This window comes from Mustela nivalis (assembly GCF_964662115.1).
Source record: "Mustela nivalis genome assembly, chromosome: 14".
Classification (NCBI taxonomy): Eukaryota; Metazoa; Chordata; class Mammalia; order Carnivora; family Mustelidae; genus Mustela; species Mustela nivalis.
Window position 1 is genome coordinate 89,293,379 of NC_139033.1, and position 21,778 is coordinate 89,315,156.

At 40.8% G+C, this 21,778-nt stretch overlaps 1 protein-coding gene across 20 annotated transcripts in view; it reads left to right on the forward strand.

Moving 5' to 3' along the window:
* Nucleotides 1-21,778, forward strand: part of CHEK2 (checkpoint kinase 2) — a 51,312-nt gene that overhangs the window by 6,258 nt on the left and 23,276 nt on the right. For 15 of the 20 annotated variants that reach the window (XM_082698103.1, XM_082698118.1, XM_082698117.1 and 12 more), the window contains 3 exons: nucleotides 17,235-17,359; nucleotides 17,479-17,626; nucleotides 20,361-20,451. In XM_082698103.1, the coding sequence (XP_082554229.1) occupies nucleotides 17,235-17,359; nucleotides 17,479-17,626; nucleotides 20,361-20,451 (364 nt within the window). Of the gene's footprint in view, nucleotides 1-15,122; nucleotides 15,258-15,411; nucleotides 15,607-17,234; nucleotides 17,360-17,478; nucleotides 17,627-20,360; nucleotides 20,452-21,778 lie in introns of those variants that run through there. The other 5 variants (XM_082698112.1, XM_082698113.1, XM_082698111.1 and 2 more) reach the window with 4 other exon arrangements.

A 21,778-nucleotide genomic window follows, 5' to 3' on the forward strand; every position in this document is an offset into this window, starting at 1 on the left:
AAAAAAGTATTAAAAAAAAACAATTTAAGATCTATGTTCTTAGCAACTTTCAAATATATGATATAGTATTACTAACTGTAGTCACCACACTGTAAATTAAATCACCAGAACTTACTATCTTGTACTTAGAAGTTTGTTCCCTATAACAAACATCTCCCCATTTTCCCACTCTCAAGTCCCTGATAACCAGCACTTTCTATTTATATGAGTTCAGGTTTTTCATTATTTTTTTTTTAAAAGACTCTTATTTATTTGCCAGAGAGAATGAGAGAGAGAGAGAGAGAACAAGCAGAGTGGCAGGCAGAGGGAATTGACTCCCTAGCAGGGAGCCTGATGTGGGACTCAATACCAGGACCCTGGGATCATGACCTGAGCCAAAGGCAGATGCTTAACTGACTGAGCCACTCAGGCGTCCCAAGTTTAGATTTTTTAGATTCCCCATATAAGACATACAAGTGAGATTGTACAGTATTAGTCTTTGACTTATTTCATTTACAGTGCCTTCAGAGTCCATCTATGTTGTTGCAAATGACAGGATTTCATACCTTTTTAATAGCTGAGTAATATTCCAGTATGTATGTGTGCATTTGTGTGTGTGTGTATATATACACATATATACACATATACCATATTTTCTTTGTCCATTGACTTTTGGACATTTAGGTTGCTTCTAGGTGTTGGCTGTTGTAAACAGTTATGCAGTGAACGTGGGGGTACATACATCTTTTCATAAATACCTGGAAGTGGAATTGCTGGATCATATGGCAGTTCTGTTTTTAATTTTTGGAGGAATCTCCATTCTTCTTTCCATAATGGCTGCACCAATTTACATTCCTGCCCGCTTTGCATCAGGGTACCTTTTAATCCACTTCCTGGCCAACACAGCAAACTTCTTGTCTTTTATTTTCTTTTTAAATTTTATTTATTTATTTATTTTTCGAGAGAGAGAGAGAAAGAAAATATGAATGGGAGAGAGGTAAAGGGAGAAGCAGAATCCCTGCCGAGCAGGGAGCCCATGTGGGGCTCGGTTGTGTGATATGACCTGAACTGAAGGCAGACGCTTAACCAACTGAGCTACCCAGACACTCCTTAGCATAATATTTCAAAAGTTCATTCAGTTTAGGGGTGTGGGTGGCTCAGTTGTTAAGCGTCTGCCTTTGGCTTAGGTCATGATCCCGGAGTCCTGGGATCAAGCCCAGCATCAGGTTCCCTGCTCAGCCGGAAGCCTGCTTCTCCCTCTCCCACTCTCCCTGCTTGTGTTCCTACTCTTGCTGTCTCCATCAAATGTATAAATAAAACCTTAAAAAAAAAAGTTCATTCATTTTTATTATATATCAATTTTACTTCTTTCTTGGTTAGATAATATTTCATTGCATGTATATATCACATTTTGTTTATCCATTCTGTTGATGGACATTTTGGATTATTTCTTTGTTTTGGCTGCTGTGAATAATGCTGCTATGAATATTCACATACAACTCTCTGCTTGAGTACCTGTTTTCAGTTTTTTTGTTTATATCTAGGAATGGAATTGCTGGAGAGTATGGTAATTCTGTTAAATTTTTTGTGTTTTTTAAAAATTTTTATTTATTTACTTTTTAAAGTTATTGTGGTCTTTGTTTTGTTTTATTTTGTTTTTTAAATTTACCTTGACAGGGGCGCCTGGGTGGCTCAGTGGGTTAAGCCGCTGCCTTCGGCTCAGGTCATGATATCAGGGTCCTGGGATCGAGTCCCGCGTCGGGCTCTCTGCTCAGCAGGGAGCCTGCTTCCTTCTCTCTCTCTCTCTGCCTGCCTCTCAGTGTACTTGTAATTTCTCTCTGTCAAATAAATAAATAAAAAAAAAAATCTAAAAAAAAAAAAAATAAAAAAAAATAAATTTACCTTGACAGAGGGCGCCTGGGTGGCTCAGTGGGTTAAGCCTCTGCCTTCAGCTCAGGTCATGGTCCCAGGGTCCTGGGATCGAGTCCCGTATCGGGCTCTCTGCTTGGAAGGGAGCCTGCTTCCTCCTCTCTCTCTGCCTGCCTCTCTGCTGCTTGTGATCTCTGTCTGTCAAATAAATGAATAAAATCTTTAAAAAAAAATGTTTAAAAAAAAAAATGACACTATCACAGTGTCATTTAAAAAAAAAAAAAAAATTTACCTTGACAGAGAGAGACAGCAAGTGCACAAGTAGGCAGAGCAACAGGCAGAAGCAGAGGGAGAAGCAGGCTCCTCACCTAGCCTGGAGCCTGACAGTTTCAGGTGTACAATAGAGTGTTCAGCTATACTATACCTTACCCAGTGCTTAGCAAGGTAAATGTACTCTTTTTTTAAAAATTTTTTAAAGAATTTTTTAAAGGTTTTATTTATTTGTTTAACAGAAAGGGAGAGTATAAGCAGGAGGAGCAGCAGGCAAAATCGGAGGGAGAAGCAAGCTCTCTGCTGAGCCAGGAGCCAGATATGGGACTAGATCCCAGGACCCTGGGATCATGACCTGAGCCGAAGGCATCCATCCACTTAACGAACTGAGCCACCCAGGTGTCCCAATAAATGTACTCTTTTTTTTTTAAGATTTTATTTATTTATTTGACAGAGAAATCACAAGTAGCCGGAGATTCAGGCAGAGAGAGAGGGGGGAAGCAGGTTCCCTGCTGAGCAGAGAGCCCGATGCGGGTCTCGATCCCAGGACCCTGAGATCATGACCTGAGCTGAAAGCAGAGGCTTAACCCACTGAGCCACCCAGGTGCCCCCCCAATAAATGTACTCTTAATCCTCATCACATATTTCTACTCATCCCCCACCCCCCACTTCTCCTCTGTTCTATAGTTAAGAGTCTGTTTTTGGTTTGTTTGTTTTTTTCATTGTTGGGATGCCTCCAGCTTTGCTTTTAGTTTTCAAGACTGCTTTGGCTCCTCCAGGTCTTTTGTGGTTCAGTGCAACTTTTAGGATTGTTCTAGCTCTGGGAAGACTGCTGTTGGTATTTTGATAGGAATTGCATTAAATGTGTAGATTGCTTTGGGTAGTACAGACATTTTAACTATTTGTCCTTCTAGTTCATGAGTATGGAATATCTTTCCATTTTTTTGTGTCATCTTCATTTTCTTTTATCAGTGTTCCATAGTTTTCAGTGTACAGGTCTTTAACCTCTTTGGCTTATTCCTAGGTATCTTATTGCTTTTTTTGTCGCAGTTGTGAATGGTGTTGATTCCTTAATTTCTCTTTCTGCTGCTTCAGTTTTGGTGTATAGAAATATAGCAGATATGGGGCGCCTGGGTGGCTCAGTGGGTTAAAGCCTCTGCCTTCGGCTCGGGGAGCCTGCTTCCCTGCCTCTCTGCCTGCTTGTGATCTCTTTCTCTGTCAAATAAATAAATAAAATCTTAAAAAAAAAAAAGTAAAAAAAAAAAAAAAGAAATGTAGCAGAAACAAGATATGTCAATCTTGTATCCTGTTGCTATTTAATCTGGTTTTCAGTATTAGTACTTTTTTCCTGAGTCTTTTTGGATTTTCTATGTGTAGTATCACATCACCTGGAAATAGTAAATGTTTTACTTCTTCCCTTGCCAGTTTAAATGCCTTTTATTTCTCTTTGCTGTCTGATTGCTGAGGCTAGGGCTTCCAGTGCTATGTTGAATGGAAGTGATGAGAGTGGACATCTCTGCCGTGTTCCTGACTGTAGGGAAAAAGCTCTCAGCTTTTGCCCATTTAGGATGGTACTAGCGGGGCACCTGGGTGGCTCAGTGGGTTAAGCCTCTGCCTTTGGCTCAGGTCATGATCCCAGGGTCCTGGGATCGAGCCCCACATCGGGCTCTCTGTGCTGCAGGGAGCCTGCTTCCTCCTCTCTCTCTGCCTGCCTCTCTGCCTACTTGTGATCTCTGTCAGATAAATAAAGAAAAAATCTTTAAAAAAAAAAAAAGGATGGTACTAGCTGTGGGTTTTCATATATGGCCTTTTATTATGTTGAGATATGTTCCCTCTAAACCTACTTTGTTGAGGTTTTTTATCATGAATTTATGCTGTACTTTGTCACATGCTTTTTCTGCATCTACTGAAATGATCATATGGTTCTTATCATTTCTTTTATTAATGTGATATATTATTTTGCTTGATTTGCCAATATCAAGCCACTCTTGCATCACAGGAATAAATCTCACTTGATTGTAATGAATGATTATTTTAATGTGGTGTTGGATTCAGTTTGCTAGCATTTTGTTGAGGATTTTTACATCTGTGTTCGTCAGGGGTATTGGCCTATAGTTCTCTTTCTGTGGTGTTTTTGTGTGGTTTTGGTATCATGGTAATGTTGGCCTCATAGAATGAATTTAGAGGCTTTCCTTTCTTTTCAATTTTTTGAAAAAGTTTGAGAAGAACAGATACTAATCCTTTAAATGTTTGGTAGAAGTTGGCCTATAAAGCTATCTCATCTTGAACTTTTCTTTGTTGGGTTTTTTTTTTTTTTTTTTAAGATTTTATTTATTTATTTGACAGAGATCACAAATAGGCAGAGAGGCAGGCAGAGAGAGAGGAGGAAGCAGGCTCCCTGCTGAGCAGAGAGCCCCATTTGGGGCTCCATCCCAGGACCCTGGGATCATGACCTGAGCTAAAGGCAGAGGCTTTACCCCACTCAGCAACCCAGGCACACCTGTTGGGGAGTTTTTTTTTATTACTGAATCAGTTTCTCCACTGGCTGTTGGTCTGTTCAAGCTGTTTATTTCTTCTTGCTTCAGTTTGGTAATTTATATGTTTCTCTGAATTTATCCATTTCTTCTCAGTTGTCCATTTTGTTGAAACACAGTTTTTCACAATATTTCTTATAATTATATTTCCATGGTGTTTGTTGTTATTTCTCTTCTCTCATTTATGATTTTATTTATTTGCATCTTTTTTCTTCTTTTTGGTAAGTCTGGCTAGAGGTTTACCAATTTTATTTCATTTTTCTTTTTCTTTTTTTAAGAGAGGGACAGGCTGGGGAGGGGTGGAAGGAGGGGGAGAGAGAGAATCTTAAGCCACTCCAGGCATGATCTCACAACCCTGAGATCATGACCTCAGGCGAAATCAAGAGTGGGCCGCTTAACAAACTGAGAGACCCAGGTGTCCCATTTTTTAAGTTTAGTTTTTCAAATAACCAGCTCCTGGTTTCCTTGATCTGTTCTGTTGTTTTTTAGTTTTTTTTCTTTTTTTTTTTTTAAGATTTCATCCATTCATTTGACATAGAAGGTCACAGTGAGATAGGAAACACAAGCAAGGGGAGTAGGGGAGGGAGAAGCAAGCCTTCCACCAAGCAGGGAGCCCCACCATGACCTGAGCTGAAGGCAGATGCCCAATGACTGAGCCACCCAAGTGCCCCTGTTTTATAGTTTCTATGTCATTTATTTCTACTCTTATCTTTATTGTTTTCCTTTCTTCTGCTGGCTTTAGGCCTCATTTGTTTTTCTTTTTCTAGCTCCTTCAGGTGTAAGATTGTATTGTTTGAGATTTTTCTTGCTTCTTGAGGCAGACCTCAAGTATATTGTTACATACTTCCCTCTTAGGATTGCTTTTGCTGTGTAGGATGGAATGTTCTGAATATATCTGTTAGATCCATGTAGTTCAGTGAGTCATTCAAACCTATTCTTTGGGGTGCCTGGGTGGCTCAGTAAGTTAAGTGTCCGCCTTCTGCTCAGGTCATGATACCAGCGTCCTGGATGGAGCCCCACACTGGGCTCCTTGCTCAATGGGGGAGCCTGCTTCTCCCTCTGCTTGCCACTTCCCCTGATTGTGCTGTCTCTTTCTCTCTCTCTCTCTCTGACAAATAAATAAAATCTTAAAAAAAGAAAAAAAGCTATTCTTGTTGATTTTCTTTCTTTCTTTCTTTCTTTAAAGATTTTATTTATTCATTTGACAGATAGAGACCACAAGTAGGCAGAGAGGCAGGAAGAGGGGGGGCGGGTAACAGGCTCCCTGCTGAGCAGAGAGCCCTATGCAGGTCTCAATCCCAGGACCTTGAGATCATGACTTGAGCTGAAGGCAGAGGCTTAACCCACTGAGTCACCCAGACACCCCTCTTGATTTTTTGTTTGGAATGATCTATTCATAGATGTAAATGTGTACTGTTAAGTATTAGTATTGATTGCTTCCTTTATGTTTGTTTTTAGTATTAGTATTGATTGCTTCCTTTATTCTTGTTTTTAGTGCTTTATATATTTGGGTGCTCCCAGGTTCAGTGTATAAATATTTAAAATTGTTATATCTTCTTGTTGGATTGTTCCCTTTATGATTACCCAGTGTCCTTCTTTGTTTCTTTTTTTTTTTTAATATAAAGATTTTTATTTATTTATTTGACAGAGATCTGAAGGAGGCAGAGAGGCAGGCAGGCAGAGAGAGAGAGGAGGAAGCAGGCTCCCTGCAGAGCAGAAAGCCCGATGTGGGGCTCGATCCCAGGACCCTGAGATCATGACCTGAGCCGAAGGCAGAGGCTTAACCCACTGAGCCACCCAGGCGCCCCTCCTTCTTTGTTTCTTATTATAGTCTTTGTTTTAAAGTATTTTGTCTGAGCATTGCTGTCCTGGCTATCTTTTCTTTCTTTCTTTTTTTTTTTTTTTTAAAGATTTTATTTATTTATTTGACAGCGAGAGATCACAAGTAGGCAGAGAGGCAGGCAGAAAGAGAGGAAGGGAAGGAAGCAGGCTCCCTGCCGAGCAGAGAGCCCGATGCGGGACTCGATCCCAGGACCCTGAGATCATGACCTGAGCCGAAGGCAGCTGCTTAACCCACTGAGCCACCCAGGCGCCCCCTGGCTATCTTTTCATTTCCATTTGCATGATAAATCTTTATCTATACCTTCACTTAAAAAATCTAATTTATTTATTTATTTAAAGATTTTACTTATGTAAATAAATAAACTTATTTAAATAAACTTATTTAAATAAATAAGTAGGCTTGATCCCACAACCCTGAGATCATGACCTGGGCCGAAGGCAGAGGCTTAACCCCTGAGCCACCTAGGTGCCCCAGGATCTTCTTTAAATAAATGTCTGTTTAGAGCCTTTCATATTTTTTAGTTGGATTTTTTATTATTGACTTGTGTTCATTATATATTCTAGATCTAGATCCATTATCAGATACATGTTTTACAAATATTACTTCCATTCTTTGAGTTTTCACTTTTTTCTTTTTAAGATTTTATTTATTTATTTGAGAGAGAGGGAGCATGAGCACAAAGTGGGGTAGGGGCAGAGGGAAAGGGAGAAACAGAATCCCTGCTGGGCACAGAGCCCAATTCAGGGCTGGATCCTAGGACCCTGAGATCATGACCTGAGCTGAAGGCCAAGGCTTAACCCACTGAACAACTAAGGAGCCCCTCTTTTTCACTTTCTTTTTTTTTTTTTTAAAGATTTTATTTATTTATTTGACAGAGAGAGATCACAGGTTGGCAGAGAGGCAGGCAGAGAGAGAGAGAGGGAAGCAGGCTCCCTGCTGAGCAGAGAGCCCGACGCGGGACTCGATCCCAGGACCCTGAGACCATGACCTGAGCCGAAGGCAGCGGCTCAACCCACTGAGCCACCCAGGCGCCCTCTTTTTCACTTTCTTGATTATGTTGTTTGATACAGTAATTTTAAACTTTAATTATGTCCGATTTCTCTATTTTTTCTTTTGTCACTTGTGTTTTTATTTTTTTTTTTAAAGATTTGATTTATTTATTTGAGAGAGAGAGAGAGAAAGCACAAGCAGAGGGGAGGAGGAAAAGGAGAGGGAGAAACAGAATCCCTGCTGAGCAGGGAGTCCTATTTGGGACTCGATGCCAGGACCCTGGAATCATGACCTGAGCCGAAGGCAGACACTTCAGTGACTGAGCCCCCCAGGCACACTTGTCACTTGCGCTTTTAGTGTTCTATCTAAGAAAACATTGTTTAACCCAAGATGGCAAAGCATCATTACCGTTCTTTTTCCTTAGAGTTTTATAGTTCTGGTTCCCATTACTGTTAGCGTTTGATTTTGTTTGAGTTGATTTTTGTATGTGGCATGAGGTAAGGATTTTAACTTGATTTTTGTTTGTTTTTAAAGATTTTATTTATTTGAGAGACTGTGAGACAGAGCACAAGTGCGGAGGGCGGGGCAGAGGGAGAGGAAGAAGCAGCTCCCCCTGAACAGGGAGCCTGATACAGGGCTCAGTCCCCAGACCCTGGGATTGTGACCCAGAGCCAACGGCAGATGCCCAATCAATTGAGCCACCCAGGCACCTCTCAACTCTTTGTTTTGAATGTGGATATCTACTGGTCCTACTGGCTTTTATTGGAAAGACTGTTCTTTTGCCAGTGAATTGTCTTGGCACCCTTTTTGGAAGTGAGTTGACTGTAAATATGATTTCTTTTTGGTCTCCTCATTCTTCTCTTTTCATCTATATGTCTGTCCTTACGCAGTACTGCACTGCCTTGATGGTAACCTCTGCCTGCCATTATGCCTGCTGCTCTGCCTACTTATGCTTGCTATCTCTGTCAAATGAGTAAGTAAAATCTTTTTTTTTTTTTTTTTAAAGATTGTATTTATTTATTTGAGAGAGAGCACAAGCCAAGGGGAAAGGCAGAAGGAGAAGCAGACTTCTGCTGAGCAGGGAGCCCGATGCAGGGCTTGATCCCAGGACCCCGGGACCATGACCTGAGCCGAATGCAGAGGCCCAAACAACTGAGCCACCCAGGCGCCCCTTTTTCTGTTTTTTGTTGTTTTTATTTTTTTGTTTTTAAGATTTTATTTATTTACTTGACAGAGATTACCAGTAGGCAGAGAGGCAGGCAGAGAGAGAGGGAAGCAGGCTTCCTGCTGAGCAGAGAGCCCAATGTGGGGCTCAATCCCAGGACCCTGGGATCATGACCTGAGGCGAAGGCAGAGGCTTTACGACTGAGCCACCCAGGCTCCCCAGGGAGAGAGAATCTGAAGCTGATTCCATGCTGGGCCTGGAAGCCTGACGTGGGGCTCAGTCTCACAACCTAAAGACCAGGACCCATGCTGAAGAGTCGGAGGGCCAACTGACTGTGCCATTCAGGCACTCCCTCTTTGATTTTTGTTAATATGATGGTTGGAACATGAAATCCTAATGTATTACTTTTTTTATTTTAAGATTTTATTTATTTAGTTGAGAGAGAGAGAGAGAGAGAGAAAAGCAGACCCTTGCTGAGCACAGAGCCCAACATGGGGCTCAATCCCAGCACCCTAGGATCATGACCTGAGCTGAAGGCAGATGCTTAACCGATCGAGTCACCCAGGTGGCTGTATTATTTTTTAAAGTTCATAATTTTTAAAAAAAATTTTTATAAACATACATTTTTATCCCCAGGGGTACAGGTCTGTGAATCGTCAGGTTTACACACTTCACAGCACTCACCAAAGCACATACCCTCCCCAATGTCCATAACGCCACCGCCCTTCTCCTAACCCCACTTGCCCCAGCAACCCTCAGTTTGTTTTGTGAGATTAAGAGTCACTTATGGTTTGTCTCCCTCCCAATCCCATCTTGTTTCATTTATTCTTCTACCCCCTTAACCCTCCATGTTGCATCACCACTTCCTCATATCAGGGACATCATATGATAGTTGTCTTTCTCTGCTTGACTTATTTCACTAAGCATGATACCCTCTATTTCCATCCACTTTGTTGCAAATGGCAAGATTTCATTTCTTTTGATGGCTGCATAGTATTCCATTGTGTATATATACCACATCTTCTTGATCCATTCTTCTGTTGATGGGCATCTAGGTTCTTTCCATAGTTGGCTATTGTGGACATTGCTGCTATAAACATTCGGGTGCACGTGCCCCTTCGGATCACTACGTTTGTATCTTTAGGGTAAATACCCAGTAGTGCAATTGCTGGGTCATAGGGCAGTTGTATTTTCAACATTTTGAGGAACCTCCATGCTGTTTTCCAGAGTGGTTGCACCAGCTTGCATTCCCACCAACAGTGTAGGAGGGTTCCCCTTTCTCCGCATCCTCGCCAGCATCTGTCATTTCCTGACTTGTTGATTTTAGCCATTCTGACTGGTGTGAGGTGATATCTCATTGTGGTTTTGATTTGTATTTCCCTGATGCCGAGTGATATGGAGCACTTTTTCATGTGTCTGTTGGCCATCTGGATGTCTTCTTTGCAGAAATGTCTGTTCATGCCCTCTGCCCATTTCTTGATTGGATTATTTGTTCTTTGGGTGTTGAGTTTGCTAAGTTCTTTATAGATTCTGGACACTAGTCCTTTATCTGATATGTTGTTTGCAAATATCTTCTCCCATTCTGTCAGTTGTCTTTTGATTTTGTTAACTGTTTCCTTTGCTGTGCAAAAGCTTTTGATCTTGATGAAATCCCAATAGTTCATTTTTTCCCTTGCTTCCCTTGCCTTTGGCGTTGTTCCTAGGAAGGTGTTGCTGCGGCAGAGGTCGAAGAGGTTGCTGCCCGTGTTCTCCTCATGGATTTTGATGGATTCCTTTCGCACATTGAGGTCCTTCATCCATTTTGAGTCTATTTTTGTGTGTGGTGTGAGGAAATGGTCCAATTTCATTTTTCTGCATGTGGCTGTCCAGTTTTCCCAGCACCATTTATTGAAGAGGCTGTCTTTTTTCCATTGGACATTCTTTCCTGCTTTGTCGAAGATTAGTTGACCATAGAGTTGAGGGTCTATTTCTGGGCTCTCTATTCTGTTCCATTGATCTATGTGTCTGTTTTTGTGCCAGTACCATGCTGTCTTGATGATGACAGCTTTGTAATAGAGCTTGAAGTCCGGAATTGTGATGCCACCAACGTTGGCTTTCTTTTTCAATATTCCTTTGGCTATTCGAGGTCTTTTCTGGTTCCATATAAATTTTAGAATTATTTGTTCCATTTCTTTGAAAAAGATGGATGGTACTTTGATAGGAATTGCATTAAATGTGTAGATTGCTTTAGGTAGCATAGACATTTTTGCAATATTTATTCTTCCAGTCCAGGAGCATGGAACATTTTTCCATTTCTTTGTGTCTTCCTCAATTTCTTTCATGAGTACTTTATAGTTTTCTGAGTATAGATTCTGTGCCTCTTTGGTTAGGTTTGTTCCTAGGTATCTTATGGTTTTGGGTGCAATTGTAAATGGGATTGAGTCCTTAATTTCTCTTTCTTCTGTCTTGTTGTTGGTGTAGAGAAATGCAACTGATTTCTGTGCATTGATTTTATATCCTGACACTTTACTGAATTCCTGTATAAGTTCTAGCAGTTTTGGAGTGGAGTCTTTTGGGTTTTCCACATATAGTATCATATCATCTGCGAAGAGTGATAATTTGACTTCTTCTTTGCTGATTTGGATGCCTTTAATTTCCTTTTGTTGTCTGATTGCTGAGGCTAGGACTTCTAGTACTATGTAGAATAGCAGTGGTGATAATGGACATCCCTGCCGTGTTCCTGACCTTAGCGGAAAAGCTTTCAGTTTTTCTCCATTGAGAATGATATTTGCGGTGGGTTTTTCATAGATGGCTTTGATGATATTGAGGTATGTGCCCTCTATCCCTACACTTTGAAGAGTTTTGATCAGGAAGGGATGCTGTACTTTGTCAAACACTTTTTCAGTATCTATTGAGAGTATCATATGGTTCTTGTTCTTTCTTTTATTGATGTGTTGTATCACATTGAGTGATTTGCGGATGTTGAACCAACCTTGCAGCCCTGGAATAAGTCCCACTTGGTCGTGGTGAATAATCCTTTTAATGTACTGTTGAATCCTATTGGCTAGTATTTTGGTGAGAATTTTCTCATCTGTGTTCATCAAGGATATAAGAAGAATTTGGTCTAGAGCTCTCTTTTTTGATGGGATCCTTGTCTAGTTTTGGGATCAAGGTGATGCTGGCCTCATAAAATGAGTTTGGAAGTTTTCCTTCCATTTTTATTTTATGGAACAGTTTCAGGAGAATAGGAATTAGTTCTTCTTTAAATGTTTGGTAGAATTCCCCCAGGAAGCCATCTGGCCCTGGGCTTTTGTTTGTTTGGAGATTTTTAATGACTGTTTCAATCTCCTTACTGGTTAAGGGTCTGTTCAGGCTTTCTATTTCTTCCTGGTTCAGTTGTGGTTGTTTATAAGTTTCTAGGAATGCATCCATTTCTTCCAGATTGTCAAATTTTTTGGCGTAGAGTTGCTCATAGTATGTTCTTATAATAGTTTGTATTTCTTTGGTGTTAGTTGTGATCTCTCCTCTTTCATTCATGATTTTATTTATTTGGGTCCTTTCTCTTTTCTTTTTGATAAGTCTGGCCAGGGGTTTATCAATTTTATTAATTCTTTCAAAGAACCAGCTCCTAGTTTCATTGATTTGTTCTGCTGTTTTTTTGGTTTCTATTTCATTGATTTCTGCTCTGATCTTTATGATTTCTCTTCTCCTGCTGGGCCTAGGGTTTCTTTCTTCTTCTTTCTCCAGCTCCTTTAGGTGTAGGGTTAGGTTGTGTACCTGAGACCTTTCTTGTTTCTTTTTTTTTTTTTTTTTTTTTCCTTTCTTGTTTCTTGAGAAAGGCTTGTACCGCTATATATTTTCTTCTCAGGACTGCCTTTGTTGTGTCCCACAGATTTTGAACAGTTGTATTTTCATTATCATTTGTTTCCATGATTTTTTTCAATTCTTCTTTAATTTCCCGGTTGACCCATTCATTCTTTAGAAGGATGCTGTTTAGTCTCCATGTATTTGGTTCTTTCCAAACTTCCTCTTGTGGTTGAGTTCTAGCTTCAGAGCACTGTGGTCTGAAAATATGCAGGGAACGATCCCAATCTTTTGATACTGGTTGAGTCCTGATTTAGGACCGAGGATGTGATCTATTCTGGAGAATGTTCCATGTGCACTAGAGAAGAATGTGTATTCTGTTGCTTTGGGATGAAATGTTCTGAGTATATCTGTGATGTCCATCTGGTCCAGTGTGTCGTTTAAGGCCTTTATTTCCTTGTTGATCTTTCACTTGGATGATCTGTCCATTTCAGTGAGGGGAGTGTTAAAGTCCCCTACTATTATTGTATTATTGTTGATGTGTTTCTTTGATTTTGTTATTAATTGGTTTATATAGTTGGCTGCTCCCACGTTGCGTGCATAGATATTTATAATTTTTAGATCTTCTTGTTGGACAGACCCTTTGAGTATGATATAGTGTCCTTTCTCATCTCTTATTATAGTCTTTGGCTTAAAATCTAATTGATCTGATATAAGGATTGCCACTCCTGCTTTCTTCTGATGTCCATTAGCATGGTAAATTCTTTTCCACCCCCTCACTTTAAATCTGGAGGTGTCTTCGGGCTTAAAATGAGTTTCTTGGAGGCAACATATAGATGGGATTTGTTTTTTTTATCCATTCTGATACCCTGTGTCTTTTGATTGGGGCATTTAGCCCATTAACATTCAAGGTAAGGGCGCCTGGGTGGCTCAGTGGGTTAAGCCGCTGCCTTCGGCTCAGGTCATGATCTCAGGGTCCTGGGATCGAGTCCCGCATCGGGCTCTCTGCTCAGCAGGGAGCCTGCTTCCTCCTCTCTCTGCCTGCCTCTCTGCTTACTTGTAATTTCTCTCTGTCAAATAAATAAATAAAATCTTTAAAAAAAAAAACCAAAAACATTCAAGGTAACTATTGAGAGATATGAATTTAGTGCCATTGTATTGCCTGTAAGGTGACTGTTACTGTATATGGTCTCTGTTCCTTTCTGATCTACCACTTGTAGGCTCTCTTTTTGCTTAGAGGACCCCTTTCAATATTTCCTATAGAGCTGGTTTGGTGTTTGCAAATTCTTTCAGTTTTTGTTTGTCCTGGAAGCTTTTAATCTCTCCTTCTATTTTCAGTGATAGCCTAGCTGGATATAGTATTCTTGGCTGCATGTTTTTCTCATTTAGTGCTCTGAATATATCATGCCAGCTCTTTCTGGCCTGCCAGGTCTCTGTGGATAAGTCAGCTGCCAATCTAATATTTTTACCATTGTATGTTACAGACTTCTTTTCCCGGGCTGCTTTCAGGATTTTCTCTTTGTCACTGAGACTTGTCAATTTTACTATTAGGTGACGGGGTGTGGGCCTATTCTTAGTGATTTTGAGGGGCGTTCTCTGAACCTCCTGAATTTTGATGCTTGTTCCCTTTGCCATATTGGGGAAATTCTCCCCAATAATTCTCTCCAGTATACCTTCTGTTCCCCTCTCTCTTTCTTCTTCTTCTGGAATCCCAATTATTCTAATGTTGTTTCGTCTTATGGTGTCACTTATCTCTCGAATTCTCCCCTCATGGTCCAGTAGCTGTTTGTCCCTCTTTTGCTCAGCTTCTTTATTTTCTGTCATTTGGTCTTCTATATCGCTAATTCTTTCTTCTGCCTCATTTATCCTAGCAGTGAGAGCCTCCATTTTTGATTCCACCTTATTAATAGCTTTTTTGATTTCAACTTGGTTAGATTTTAGTTCTTTTATTTCTCCTGAAAGGGCTTTTATATCTCCCGAGAAGGTTTCTCTAATATCTTCCATGCCTTTTTCAAGCCTGGCTAGAACCTTTAGAATTGTCATTCTGAACTCTAGATCTGACATATTACCAATACCAATGTCTGTATTGATTAGGTCCCTAGCCTTCGGTACTGCCTCCTGTTCTTTTTTTTGTGGTGAATTTTTCCGCCTTGTCATTTTGTCCAGATAAGAGTATATGAAGGAGCAAGTAAAATACTAAAAGGGTGGCAACAACCCCAGGAAAATATGCTTTAACCAAATCAGAGGAGATCCCAAATCACAAGGGAGAAGAAAGGGGATAAAAAGAGGTTCAAAAAGAAAGAAAGAAAAAGGAAAAAAAAAAAAAGAAAAGAAAAGAAAAGAATTTAAAAGGGGGCGCCTGGGTGGCTCAGTGGGTTAAGCTGCTGCCTTTGGCTCGGGTCATGGTCTCAGGGTCCTGGGATCGAGTCCCGCATCGGGCTCTCTGCTCTGCAGGGAGCCTGCTTCCTCCTCCTCTCTCTCTCTGTCTGCCTCTCTGCCTAATTGTGATCTCTCTCTGTCAAATAAATAAATAAAATCTTTAAAAAAAAATTCTCTTTAAAAAGAATTTAAAAAAGAAAATGAATGAACAAAAGTATAAAAAAGAAAAAATACATATATTGGATAAACTAGTTAAAAAACGTTAAAAAAGAAAAGGGCAAAAGTTAAAAAAATATTTTAGCAGAAGAAAAAAAAAAGAAAAAGAAAAAAATTAAATTAACTGCAAGACTAAAAAATCACAGGTTGAAAGCCATGAGTTCCGTGCTTTGCTTTCTCCTCCTCTGGAATTCTGCTGCTCTCCTTGGTATTGAAACCGCACTCCTTGGTAGGTGAACTTTGTCTTGGCTGGATTTATTGTTGATCTTCTGGGGGAGGGGCCTGATGTAGTGATTCTCAAGTGTCTTTGCCCCAGGCGGAATTGCACCGCCCTTACTAGGGGCCCTGGCTGAGTAATCCGCTGGGCTTTGCTTTCAGGAGCTTTTGTTCCCTGAGCGCTTTCCGTAGAGTTCCGGAGGACGGGAGTACAAATGGCGGCCTCCTGGTCTCCGGCCTGGAGGAGCCGAGAGCCCAGGGCCCCACTCCTCAGTGCGCCCTCAGAGAACAGTGCCCAGTAACTCCTGTCTGCCTGACCTCCGGCTTCACTCGGAGCTCACTGAGCCTGCGGCTGGTTCAAGGTAACCCCGAGCTGTGATTTTACTGTCGGCTCTGTCTCTGTAGCCAGCTTTGTGGTTCCAACACCCGCAAGCTCTGCGACACTGACACCCCCGATCCTTCTATGACCCTGTGGGACCTGAGGCCACGCTGACCTCGCGTGGGCTTCGCCCCGGTTTAGCCTCTGGAGCGATGTTCCTCAGCGGAACAGACCTTTAAAAGTCCTGATTTTGTGCTCCGTTGCTCCGCTGCTTGCCAGGATCCCCCCGGGGTCTATCTTCCCGTCGCTTTGGATTCACTTCTCCGCCAGTCCTACCTTTCAGAAAGTGGTTGTTTTTCTCTTTCTAGAATTGCTGTTCCTCCTCTCTTGGATCTGCCGTTGGATTTGCAGGTGTTTGCAATCTTTAGATAAGCTATCTAGCTGATCTCCTCCTAGCTGAAGTAGTCTCAGGCTGCTACTTCTCTGCCATCTTGACTCCTCCTCCTAAAGTTCATAATTTTTTAAATGTATGCATGTTTTTGCATTTCTTTTCTTTCTTTCTTTTTTTTTTTTTTAAGGATTTTATTTTTAGGTAATGTTAACACCCATCGTGGGGCTTGAACTCACACCTCTGAGTTCAAGAGTTGCATGCTCTACCAGCTGAGCCAGCTGGGCACCTCTTGCTTTTAAAAATTTCTTGTGTTGAGTTACCTTGTCCGTTTTTTCTTATGTTTGAGCTATTTGTATTTCTTTCTCTTGTAAATTGTCTCTTCCTGTCCTTTATCCAGTTTTTACCGGATTGTCTGTTTTTTAGTTTGTGGTAACTTAACCCATATTACAGAAAGTACTACTTTGTGATATGAGTTGCTAATATTTTGCCTGGTCTGTCTTTCTGTCAATATTTACTTGCCTACTATATTCATGTTCTGGGTGCTGAGCTATGTAACACAGGAGATCCAAGGCTGGCCTTCTGGAGTTTGTTCTAACGGGGGAGTTCAGGGAGACTATATATAAATAATCAAGATAACTTCCGGGTATGGCCCATTCTCGGTGGGCAAGAAAACAGGATGTCATTGTAATGGGTGACTAGGTAGGAGTCTGCTTATATGGAATGCTGAGTGGAAGATGATAATTTGAGCCCAGACACAAAGGCTAGATGGCTGTTCAAGTTGCTGGGAACAGAGAATGCAAAGGGCACCAGGGGGGTTGACCCCAGCATATTTGGGGCAGTGGAAGGTACCAGTGGGACTGGGTAGGGTGGTCAAGCAGAGCAGTACAAGGTGATGGTGGGAGGGAAGGAGGGGCCAGATCCTGAGCATCAGTCCTGCCATGGGAAAGAGTGCACATTTTACACTAAGTATGGGAAGCTTCAAGAGGGTAATAGGTAGGAAGGTATTAGATTATAAGTGTTTTTTCAAATCATTAATAATTGCTTGAGAACTTTTAATGACTGCTTATTATTTCATAGTTATATATAAACCACAATTTATTAAAGTTGTTGGAAAATCGTCCCCCCCCCCTTGTTTTTACTCCTATAAAATTCTGATAGATAGCTCAAAGCTTGATTGCTTTCTTAGGTTCTTTTTCTACAATTAGAGTTTATGAGCAATTTTTAAAGGTGTTCTGGGCATGAAATTCCACAGCACTCCGGTGTGTACTTTTGTGTTACAGAGTGTGTTAATGACAACTACTGGTTTGGGAGAGATAGAAGCTGTGAATACTGCTTTGACGAGCCAGTGCTGAAAAGAACAGATAAATACCGGACTTACAGCAAGAAGCACTTTCGGATTTTCAGAGTAGGTGACAATGTATTCTTGTATTTGGGAGAACCGATAATGTCGTCACCATGCTGAGATATCTTGGCACTCTAACTCCCCACTGTTAAAACTTTGAAATAAAATGTTCTCTATTTTAGGAAATGGGTCCTAAAAACTCTTACATCGCATACATAGAAGATCACAGTGGGAATGGAACCTTTGTAAATAGAGAGCTGGTAGGGAAAGGAAGACGCCTTCCTTTGAATAACAATTCTGAAATTGCACTTTCAGTGTGGAGTAATAAAGGTAACATTACTCTCTTCTGGTTACTGGATCTTTTCTTCCTCTCCTATAAAGGGAAAATTGATGTTGTGCCCTTCGCAGAGTAAGGTTCGGATAAATAAAGTAAGAAGGTTAGTATTCAGGATCCAGTGCAGCCCTAGGGGCATTTTTAAACGAACGAAAAATTTCTACCAAGGTAGATTTTGTAAGGTTTGATTGGTTGGGTTAGTTTTGTGTTTAACGCTGTTTGCTGTCAGTGGAACGATACTCCTTAAGATGGTTCTTCGTTCATCGATGCAGTTTATAGCCCATCAGTCTTTGGGGTCGATGAGTTATTTTAGGCCATGAATTCTTCTCCCTCCCTCCGTTCTTCTCTTCCTTTCTCATTCTTCCCTTTCATTCCTTAATTGCTGCAAGTATCAGTTGAACTTCATGGGCCTGCCAGGCGTTAGGGATTTTTGGGCAGAATCTCATGTTAAAGCTTCTCCCTTAAATACCACATGGTTATCCCAAAGTGTTCATGTTTATTGTCATCATCGGGCAACATTTTATAAGCAGCCACTGCTAAAACTTTACCAAAATCACATGCAAACCAAACAGTTGTCATTCACCACAGAATAGTTAAATGTAATCTCACAATGATTCTAAATTCTTGGATAGGAGGAATATACTCTTGTTTCTTGGATTGAAAAGAAAAAAAAAAAAAAAAAAAAACCCAAAACAGAACTTTACAAATCCACGTGAGAGTTGATTGGGAAGGATGTCTGTGTGTGGGGGGAAGGCCTTAAAAATACAGATGCCCCCAGGTGCTGTCTGAAAGCTCCTGGTCCAGGAGTCCCAGGGATATAAAAAATCTTGCTTAGCTGATTCTCATACAGTCTCTAGACTGGCATCTGGGAATGATGGCTGTCCTGGGCATCCTAAAGCACGTTTTATGATAGTTTTACCTGTTGCTGTTCTGTTTTCTATCTGATGATTATAGTCAGGGCAGCTGTGCAGGTTATTGCTGTTTGAGAGCCCCTGGTAGAGGGGACAACCAGGTGCTAAGATTTGGTCCGTCTGACAGGCTCTGTGCCACCTTTTCCTGGTTGGTCTATCCAAGGAGCACCTTTTCTGCTTTGAAGAGAGGTGTTATATGGGCTAAAGGTAGAAATAGATTAGGTCACTCTGCAGGTTGCATTCAGTTTATTGGCATTTTATTAGACATTCGCTGTTTGTACTTGAACGTGAAAATCCAGGTTGCTTTGAGAAGGTGGACCGTCTGGCCATACTAATCCTATAACCCCATACCTGGAGCATTTGCCAGTGCTCAGTAGAACCTGCCTTTTATCAGATGCATGATATGTTTGCCCATGCCAGTCCTCACTGCTTCATGTTGTCTTACACTCAACCCAGCCCTCACTGTGTGTATGAGACCTTGGCCTCTGTGGGCAACTGAGCTTGCAGCTCTTGAAGTAGACCTTGACATCTGTGAGAAATAGCTCTCCAGAACCACTCAAATTTCCAGATTCTTAGATGCCACTGGAACATGTAGGTTCATAAGTATCTACAAGCATAGAGAAATAGTTGTATCTTGAACCACTGGCAGATTTCTTTCACTGCATGGGTCTGTCTCATGTGGACCGGCCTGGAATGAAGCACACTCAGGTGGCTCAGATTTGTGCCAGAGACTGGAACTCTAGGTTACTCCAGGGAGGTCGAAACCTGTTTCCTGAAATAAGAGAAACTCAAGGGTTTCAGCAAATTTCCCTCTTTAAGAGGATATAGGCAGTTGGCAAATTTACCACTGATTTTGTAGAATTGAAATGTTGATAATTGCAGCCTTGGCCCACATGGATGGTTAAATTTTTAAATGACTGGGGTTATTTTTTCTTTCTTTCGTTTTTGTTTTTGTTTTTTTTTTTTTTTTTTGGATACAGCCCAGATAATGGAGAAATAAGGGGATTTTGGGGAAAATGCTATTTATTTAATTTTCAAAGTAGGTTCAAGATGATTTGCACTTTAAAATGCAAGACCTGGGGCACCTGGGTGGCTCAGTGGGTTAAAGCCTCTGCCTTTGGCTCAGGTCATGATCTCAGAGTCCTGGGATCGAGCCCTGCATCAGGCTCTGCTCAGCAGGGAGCTTGCTTTCCCCTCTCTCTCTGCCTGCCTCTCTGCCTACGTGTCATTTCTCCCTCCGTCAAATAAATAAATCTTAAAAAAAAAAAAAAAATGCCAGACCTGTAGAGGAATATAAATGGCAAAGAGAAGAGAATACTTATCCTTTAGTATGGTGACCTGTGGTCTAATTTTACTAGGGTGTTTTTTGGCCTATAAGATTTTTTTCTGGGCTCAGACTAATTGCTCTTCAGTTCACTTGTTGGTCTGCATAGGTATTTTTTTTTCTGGCTCCGGCAGGGACTAATCTTTCATGGGTATTTTACATTAGTTATAATTGATAGATGAATCTGAGGCAAAGGAATGAGACTAGCATGTATGTATGGATTTCCTGCATGTATGTATAGTGAGATGATGCTGTGTATTTTTATGGAAGAATGAGATTTCACTGTCATTTTCATGGATTTCATAATATGCAGATGAAATATAATTTCATAATATTACAAAATTATTATTATCCTGGGTAAATAATTCCTTTAGAGTTACATGTTAAATATGATTAAAAATAATTGTCTCATATTACGTGTGTTTACTAAATCTTAGGACTTTTTATCTTTATTGAGTGAATTAATGAGACTTATTTCTGCCCTTTTCCCCTTAGTTTTTGTATTTTTTGATCTGACTGTAGATGATCAATCAATTTATCCTAAGGAATTAAGAGACCAGTACATCATGTCAAAAACTCTCGGAAGGTAATTTTTTTTTGTTATTATGGAAATTGCCTTTCATTTTTTTCTAAACATTTGTCATTGATTAGTTTTTATTCTTGGTTTTATAACATTCATTAACTTTATATTTGTAGGAAACTTGTTTGTGATAGGTGTGTTATTGATTTAATAAATTAATTTTTTTTAAAGATTTTATTTATTTATTTGACACAGAGAGAGAGATCACAAGTAGGCAGAGAGGCAGGCAGAGAGAGAAGGGGAAGCAGGCTCCCTGCTGAGTGGAGAGCCCGATGTGGGGCTCGATCCCAGGACCCTGAGATCACGACCTGAGCTGAAGGCAGAGGCTTAACCCACTGAAACACCCAGGCACCCCTGATTTGATAAAGAAATTTAAAAAAGTTTTTATACCATATAATTCACCCATATGAAGTATATAATTTAATGGTTTTTAATATATTCAAAAAGTTGTGAAACCTTTACCACAATCAGTTTTAGAACATTTTATTACCCTCCAAAAAAGAAGCATTTACTGCATTTATGCCCTCTTCAGAATCTGTGAAATCTTGAGAAGTGAAATGAAACAGACCAATCAGGGCATAGTTCTCAAAATATTTGGTTTCAGGACCCCTTACACTCTTCCTTCCTTCCTTAAAAGATCGTATTATTTGAGCGAGAGAGAGAGAGCATGAGCAGGGGGAGAGGCAGAAGGAGTGGGAGAAGCAGATATTCCACTGAGTGGGGAGCCCTACGCAGGGCTTAATTCCAGGACCCTGAGATCATGACCTGAGCTGGTCAGACATTCAATGACTGAGCCACCCAGTTGCTCTAGGATCCCTTATGCTCTTAAAAATTACTGAGGATGTCAAGGAGCTTTTGTTCACTTGGCTTAAATCTGTTGATACTAACTGTATTAGAAATTCAAATGCAGACATTAATGATACTAACTAATGCATTAAAAAACTCATCTACATTAAGATAAATAATGTTTTTGGATTGCCTGGGTGGCTCAGTTGGTTAAAGCGTCCAACTCTTGATTTCGACCCAGGTCATGATCTCAGGGTCCTGGGATTGAGCACCCCCCCACCGATGATTCGGTCTCCCCATTCATTGGGGAGTCTGCTTGGGGTTCTCTTTCCCTGCCCTATCCACTCACTTTCTCTCTCTCTCAAATACATAAAAAAATCTTAAAAAAAGAGATAATGGGGGCGCCTAGGTGGCTCAGTGGGTTGAGGCCTCTGCCTTCAGCTAGGGTCATGATCCCAGGGTCCTGGGATTGAGCCCCGAGTCGGGCTCTCTGCTCCGCAGGGAGCCTGCTTCCTCCCCCTCTCTTTCTCTGCCTGCCTCTCTACCT